At 31.6% G+C, this 8,453-nt stretch overlaps 1 protein-coding gene and 1 long non-coding RNA gene across 2 annotated transcripts in view; one reads left to right on the top strand and one right to left on the bottom strand.

Annotated features, from left to right (window-relative positions):
- The window catches only part of LOC111709078 (uncharacterized), a gene marked incomplete in the record, with an annotated part of 8,071 nt that extends 6,756 nt beyond the window's left edge, over positions 1 to 1,315 (bottom strand). The window contains 1 exon segment of the mRNA XM_023482665.1: positions 142 to 1,315. Within this exon segment, the coding sequence (XP_023338433.1) occupies positions 142 to 254 (113 nt within the window).
- A 2,064-nt stretch (positions 1,316 to 3,379) lies between these two features.
- LOC111709075 (uncharacterized) lies at positions 3,380 to 5,596 on the top strand. The gene is made up of 3 exons (XR_002766782.1): positions 3,380 to 3,442; positions 3,703 to 3,838; positions 4,323 to 5,596. It is a non-coding gene; the product is annotated as an uncharacterized LOC111709075 (long non-coding RNA).
- The last annotated feature ends 2,857 nt before the right edge of the window (positions 5,597 to 8,453 follow it).

The raw sequence follows: 8,453 nt of genomic DNA on the forward strand, positions 1-8,453 counted from the left end.
TAGTCTGGTATACCTGTAGTCTGGTATACCTGTAGTCTGGTATACCTGTAGTCTGGTATACCTGTAGTCTGGTATACCTGTAGTCTGGTATACCTGTAGTCTGGTATACCTGTAGTCTGGTATACCTGTAGTCTGGTATACCTGTAGTAAGGATCAACTTCTGCTTCACTTTTCTCTCTCTTTGGAAATCTTGAAGATTTAGAGAAACTACTGGGTTTAATTTCAGATAAATCTCGTGGAATCCAAACTGACATTTTCTCCAGGTCGTTTATTAATCCAGGATGAAAGCTGACTAACGCTGGACAAGACGCAATGAGGAGATCGTATGTTCTGCGTATACAAGGGACTGTGCGTCATGTTGGTTAAAACATAGTTATAAAAAGAGAAATGTTTTCCTGCTTACAATGTCATTGAACCTTTTTAATGTACAAGTTTTTGTAAAGACTATACATACTTGAGAATTATGATTGCTGAGTTAGCAGGATTCGAGCCAAATACTTCTAGAATATTCTCATCTTTACATTTATTATACCCTCACCTCACCACATCAAATATATTAGAAATTATGTAGAAGATATAGAAGATATATAGAATACTAAAAAGAATTTATATTCACATTTTTCTTCCTGTTTTTTTTTCGATCTGTCATAAACCATTCCTATTAAAATATGAGATACCACAAAAAAATTGGGACCAATCGATTCAGCTGTATTGGCGTTGATACAAAGAGAAATCACAAATGTATACATACTTGTTATAGACAAAGAAGATATAAAAATATATGTTGTACAAATACATTACAGAGAAACAATTCACTTAACACGACGAATTTTTGTCCGTTAAGAGAGAGCAGAGACACCTGGCGGCCAACTAATCGTCGTTTAAATTGCATCATATATGTAAGAATTTTTATGAAATATCAACTATATCGGAATGCGTCGAAGAAAAATCGATGAATATAGGAAAGGTTGTAATATCTGAATGATTTGTTTGGAAATAAATAGATTTTTTTACGATCCGAGTTGAATATTGCAACTTTCTGAATTTGTATGGACGCTACGTTCTTCAGTATGAGTAGTTCTATACAATTCATCTATAACCTTAGTAGTTCTATACATCTATAACCTAGTTCTATACAGTTCATCTATAACCTTAGTAGTTCAATACAGTTCATCTTTAACCTTAGTAGTTCAATACAGTTCATCTTTAACCTTAGTAGTTCTATACATCTATAACCTAGTTCTATACAGTTCATTTATAACCTTAGTAGTTCTATACAATTTCATCTATGTAGTTCTATACATCTATAACCTTAGTAGTTCTATACATCTATAACCTTAGTAGTTCTATACATCTATATAGTAGTTCTATACAATTCATCTATAACCTTAGTAGTTCTATACATCTATATAGTAGTTCTATACAGTTCATCTATAACCTTAGTAGTTCAATACAGTTCATCTTTAACCTTAGTAGTTCTATACATCTATAACCTAGTTCTATACAGTTCATTTATAACCTTAGTAGTTCTATACAATTTCATCTATGTAGTTCTATACATCTATAACCTTAGTAGTTCTATACATCTATAACCTTAGTAGTTCTATACATCTATAACCTTAGTAGTTCTATACATCTATATAGTAGTTCTATACAATTCATCTATAACCTTAGTAGTTCTATACATCTATAACCTAGTTCTATACAGTTCATTTATAACCTTAGTAGTTCTATACAATTCATCTGTAACCTTAGTAGTTCTATACAGTTCATCTTTAACCTTAGTAGTTCTATACATCTATATAGTAGTTCTATACAGTTCATCTATAACCTTAGTAGTTCAATACAGTTCATCTTTAACCTTAGTAGTTCTATACAGTTCATCTATAACCTTAGTAGTTCTATACAATTTCATCTATGTAGTTCTATAAAACAAAAGAGAAAAGAACTTATGACAAATATTTCTAAATAGACTGATTAACAATGTTTTGCAAATTTCATTAGTCTGAGAAGATTAAGAGCTTTTTACATTTTAGAAGTATGTAATTGTACACAGTCCTTTTAATTATTGCAAAAACTGTGCAATTTTAGTTTGCAAAATTGTGCAAGCATATTTTTTTGTAGAAATTATATCGTTGCAAAATTCAAAGCGCAGAGTAAAACAAGAATAAATAAAAATTAATTTAGACAACTTATATCATTTCGAGTCATTTTTATACGCAGACGAAAAATGTTTTCAAAATTAAAGGAATTGAGTCATTGCCACCAACTCAAAATTTCTGATCCCTATATCTTTGCAACCGGATGGTGCAAACTTATGATATTTCCAACTTAGATTAATTTATCTGACAGAATTCATAGGCTAAAATATCGAAGGTCTACGACATTAGATTGCAAAGATGTAGGGATTAGAAAATTAAAGTTTGTGCCAAAGACTTTCTTTGTTTTAGTTGTTTTTTATTTTATTTTTGTGTCTAAGTTCTCTTTATAATCCCAGATGTTCCTGGAACATGTTAACTCAGTTAAAGATACGGAACATGTAAATTTTTAGAATCCCTATTGGAAATACACATATTTTTAAAGTATACGATTTTTAAAAATTATAATCACAACTAAGCCTCAAAGTTATTTCTTATGATTTTTACGGTACATATTTGTTCAGCAAGAGAGCAAATTCAATATTTGAAATCCTCATTGATTGTTCATTTTTGAGAGATGATTTTGAGAGTCGTATTTATAAAAATTACTCAATAACGACTTTGGAAAAATGTAGTAAAAATGCTACAGTAAACTAATTAGTTGTTTAGGAACAGGTTAAGAAAATAAAAATAAGTAATCTTCTTCAGTTATTGGTTTCTGTGATGTTTCTTTGTACACAAACATTTTCTGTAGATTTCCTGGAATATTTATTATAAAGACGACATTTGAAGAATTTGTAGAAATATGCAAACAGATTCATAAAAAATAAGAAATTCAATATAATTGATCCTAACATTGACTTATTGAGAAAATTTCAATAAAGAAATATGTTCCTAACCATCTAATTAGTTTACTGTAGATTTTAAAAAAAAAATTTTTTGTCGTCGTTATACAATAATTTTTTAAAAATCGATTCTCAAAACGTTACCACCCAAATGGATGATTTTAAACGTCGACTTTGCGCTCAAACTCAGTATAATTACAAACCAACAAAACGTTTAATATGTCTCAAATGAATCCTAAAATTTTTTTCCACAATTCTACATTCTCAGTTCAACTACCATAAATTACCGGTCACTCTCTAGTCCTCAGGGAGATCCTTCAGGGCAAAATTTGACAACCTGCGGTCTCAGCTTTTATCTGTAGATTAATAAGATCGAGATCAATTGCTTGCTCTCGAAATCTGAATGTGTGACGATGGTTGATGTAAACCTCCTTTATTGGTCAGAATATCTTGGAACAGGTAAATATCACGCTTCAATCCGTCCTTACTCCAGATACGTTCTTACTCCGAGTACATTATTTATTAGCCCTCTGCGTTACAGTCAATCCCTTCTTATACAGTAGTCAATCAAAGATATGGAGTGGATCAAAAAGATTGGTGGATCTTATTACTTATTAATAGAATGCTTTTGTATAGATTTGTCTACCCAAGAACTATTTTTTATATAACCTGTTTAAGGTTTTATCTAATTTGAAAATCTTATGAATTTGTCTATTTAGAAAAAATAAAAATGGATTAGTGAATGGATTAGTGAACGGATTTACATGAGATAAAGTGAATTAAATTCTTGAGAAGAATTGAAGAAGTTTGAGAATGAAGAGTTTAAACATAGTTTTCTTTATCTTGACACACAAGGTAATTAGGTTCCAAGAGAACACCTGGATACTCTTTAAAATTGTTCAAATAGATTTTTGTTTTAATGTCAAAGAGAAAGGAAACTGAAAACTTAAATCTTCTCTAAAAATCTTCTAAATCGTCTCCCCCCAATGAACATGGAAATTATTGGATGGTTTTTAATTCGTCTTAGATTTACGTAACATATTTTGTATCCATAATTATGCTAGTATTTGGGATTTTAAAACTGTAGTTTGCCTTTTCTGTACCTAAAATATTGTCGGAGATATGAAGAAGTTGGTCCAGGTTTTAACACATCTATTTAAAAACGTAGAGAATATAAAAAACTTGTATTGATACACTTTTTATCATTTTATTAACTTTAAAGTTAAAAACAGGTTTCAAGTCATCTTTGCATAGTTAACCAAAAAACATGATTTTAAAACAAATTTCCATCATTCTTATATTGATGTTTATAATACATATATATACGTAATTTCTATAGGTTAACCAAGGATTAGGAGAGCAGGATGAAGAGACTTCTTGTGATCTGGAGCTGGGTTGCACCGAAACCTTTACAATAGATCCAGGGTTAAAAGAGCCAAAATCCAAAACTCTCCAAGATATAGAGACAAATTTATTTAGAACAAACGGAGATGTTTTGAATCAAATACTTGACTTTCAAAATAAGGTATTTTCTAGATTGATTGATGGACTATATGGATCACAGCTGTACACGACTATACGACAACATTAATACAGACTTTAATATAAACAGGACTATAGACCAAATGAACAAAAGGACTACAGACCAAATGAACAACAGGAGTACAGAACTACAGAACAAGAAATATGACTACACTGATATAGAACTACAGAACTTCATAGCTATAGGACTACAAGACAACAGGACTGAATATCAATGTTTAGAAAAATTTAAAATTTAAAAAAAATTAGAAAAATACAGAAATATAGGGCTAAATAACTATTAGAAAACAGAACTACAGGACAACAGAACTACTGGACTACAGAACTACAGGAATATATAACTACATGACTACAGAACTACTGGACTAGAGAACTACAGGACTACAGAACTACTGGACTACAGAACTACTGCACTACAGAACTAATGGCCTACAGAACTACAGGACAACAGATCGAAAGGACAACAGAACGAAAGGACTACAGAACTACAGGACTACAGAACTACAGGACAACAGAGCTACAGAACCATAGAACTACATGACAACAGAACTACAGAACCACAGAACTACTGGACTACAGAACTACAGGACAACAGAACTTTAGGACAACAAAACTACAAGAGTACAGAACTACATGACAACAGTACTATAGTACCACAGAACTTCAGGACTACAGAGCTACATGAATACAGGAATACAGGAAACCAGAACTATAGGACAGCAGAACTATAGGACAGCAGAACTATAGGACAACAGAACTACAGGAAAACTGAACTACGGAACCACAGAACTATAGAACCACAGAACTGCAGGACTACAGAACAACAGGACAACAGAACTACAGGACAACATAACCACATGAGAACATAACCACAAGACTACAGAACTACAGGTCAACAGAACTTCAAAACCTTTAGAACTGCAGGACTACAGAACTAAAGGACTACAGAACTACAGGACTACAGAACTACAGGATTAAAGGACTACAGAACTACAGGAATACAGGAATACAGGAAAATAGAACTGCAGGAAAACAGAACTACAGGAAAACAGAACTACAGGAAAACAGAACTACAGGAAAACAGAACTACAGGAAAACAGAACTACAGGAAAACANCCTTAAAGAGAGCTCTGGTCTTCCTAAAACTAGCACTTCAGATATCTACAGGAATGATATTCAGAATTTAAACTGTGTACCTTAAAATTAATCTTGGGTCAAGCTAATTCTTGATTGTTTTTCGTAATATTCATAAATTCTTGTAATCTTACAATACAATATTCTCTCTTACCTTCCTAGATTGTAATTTTCCATTATATTCTTGTAATCTTACAATACACTATTCTTTCTTACCTTTCTTAGATTGTAATTTTCCAATATGTTCCTGTAATCTTACAATACAATATTCTCTCTTACCTTCCTAGATTGTAATTTTCCATTATATTCTTGTAATCTTACAATACAATATTCTTTCTTACCTTCCTAGATTGTAATTTTCCAATATATTCTTGTAATCTCACAATACAATATTCTTTCTTACCTTCCTAGATTGTAATTTTCCATTATATTCTTGTAATCTTACAATACAATATTCTTTCTTATCTTCCTAGATTGTAATTTTCCAATATATTCTTGTAATCTTACAATACAATATTCTTCTTACCTTCCTAGATTGTAATTTTCCAATATATTCTTGTAATCTTTCAATACAATATTCTTCTTACCTTCCTAGATTGTAATTTTCTTGTAATCTTACAATACAATATTCTTCTTACCTTCCTAGATTGTAGTTTTCCAATATATTCTTCTAATCTTTCTTGATTCTTGTAATCTTTCTCGATTCTTGTAATCTTTCTTGATTCTTGCAATCTTTCTTGATTCTTGTAATCTTTCTTGATTCTTGCAATCTTTCTTGATTCTTGTAATCTTTCTTGATTCTTGTAATCTTTCTTGATTCTTGTAATCTTCCAATATTATTATTACTTTCCCAGATGTTTGTAATCTAGGAGCTAATCTTACAATGTTTCTTCCTATATTCTTGTAAACTTTGGTAAATCTTCCATCTTCTATATTCTTGCAATCTCCCAAAAAATCGTCAGCTTGTCCTGGAAAATGTTTTATTCTTTCTAAAATGTTTAATAATCTAGAGAGCTTGTAATATTTGGTTTTATTGAATTTATATTGATAATAACCTGGTGAGGTTGGATATTTTCTGCTCTTCTGAATACTCTCTTTTATTAGATAAAGACGGAGGAGAGAGCCAGAGGAACAAACTCTGCCTTTTCATCTTTAACCAGGGGAAAATATTTCTGTTCCAGGACTGCCTGCTCTGGAGTAGGTTTGGAGATACAAATACTCAACTCAGTTCTGAAACCTCTCCGAACCTTGTCATCAAATCTATTCTAATTAGGGAAATTAACATAAATGAACATTTTATTCTTATTTTATATCGAGGACTTACGTTTGAAATTCTTTGAATTTTGTTTTAAACTGAGAAGATATATTTGGATTCTTAATTGTAGGTTCATGCATCCTAAGCTGGCAAAGGTAATTTACTCAAGGATATATAGAACTGAGAAAATGGGACTGATCCTAGAACAGGTTTCCTAATCCTAGTACAGGTTTCCTGATCCTAGTACAGGTTTCCTAATCCTAGTACAAGTTTCCTGATCCTAGTACAGGTTTCCTAATCCTATTACAGGTTTCTTGATTCTAATATAGGTTTCTTGATCCAAGTACAATTTTCCTATTCCTACTACAGGTTTCCTAATCCTAGTACAAGTTTCTTGATCCTAGTACAAGTTTACTAATCCTATTACAGGTTTCTTGATCCTAGTACAAGTTTCCTAATCCTAATACAGGTTTCCTAATCCTAGTACAAGTTTCCTAATCCTATTAAAGGTTTCTTGATCCTAGTACAAGTTTCCTAATCCTATTACAGGTTTCCTAATCCTGTTAACAGTTTCTTGATCCTAGTACAGGTTTCCTAATCCTATTACAGGTTTCCTAATCCTAGTACAAGTTTCCTAATCCTATTACAGGTTTCCTAATCCTATTACAGGTTTCTTGATCCTAGTACAAGTTTCCTAATCCTAGTGCAAGTTTCCTACTGCTAATTAAAGTGCCCTTGTCCTAGTAAGGTTTTCATAATCCTACGTTTTTAAGTTTACTGTGATCATGAATTTCTTAATCCTAATAAAAATTTAAAGTATGTTATATGTGAAGAGCGGTTTCTCTGTTATCAGCCGAGACCGGAGAAGAAGGGGATGAAGAAGTCTGTAAGATACAAGAAGACCAGGAGCAGAACTGTAAACACTTAACCTCTGCAAAGAATGAAGGCAAAACAGCGGGAATAAATATAATAACCCACGTGTTCTGGGATGATAGGATGAGGTAAACAAATCTTAACACATATCAAATTAAGACTTGAAGACGACCGTTTTAGATTGTCTTCTATAATGTCGTTCACCAACCTACACGACAAGACGTTTACGGTTGGAGTAATATATAATATATAGTGATAACCAGAAAACTCTAAAATAGGAAGACGACTTTTAAACTCGAGTTAGGACTTTAAATAGTTAAAGAGCATGAGACACATCAAGTGTGCAGTGTTACAGACCCATTTAACCTAATTAGTCATTTAATAAGTCTCTAGTAAAAGTGTTTGCTTTGTAATAACATCAAATACACTTAAGCATTGCCATAAAGTCGTCTTCCTATTTTAGAGTTTTCTGTATATCACTGCTTAGTGCTCAAGTCAAGTTTCAATGTTTAAATCTACCCAGAGAAAATAACAGCAAACCGAGTTTACCTGAGAAAAACTAAGTTTATTTAATTTTAAATTAAATGACTGCAATTTTTTTTGCTAAGTTCCTAAATTTTCCTCTATGTCTAGGCTAAGACTATGTTTATATTCTTCCTAGAAACT

Source organism: Eurytemora carolleeae, unplaced genomic scaffold, assembly GCF_000591075.1.
Source record: "Eurytemora carolleeae unplaced genomic scaffold, Eaff_2.0 scaffold925, whole genome shotgun sequence".
Lineage (NCBI taxonomy): Eukaryota > Metazoa > Arthropoda > Copepoda > Calanoida > Temoridae > Eurytemora > Eurytemora carolleeae.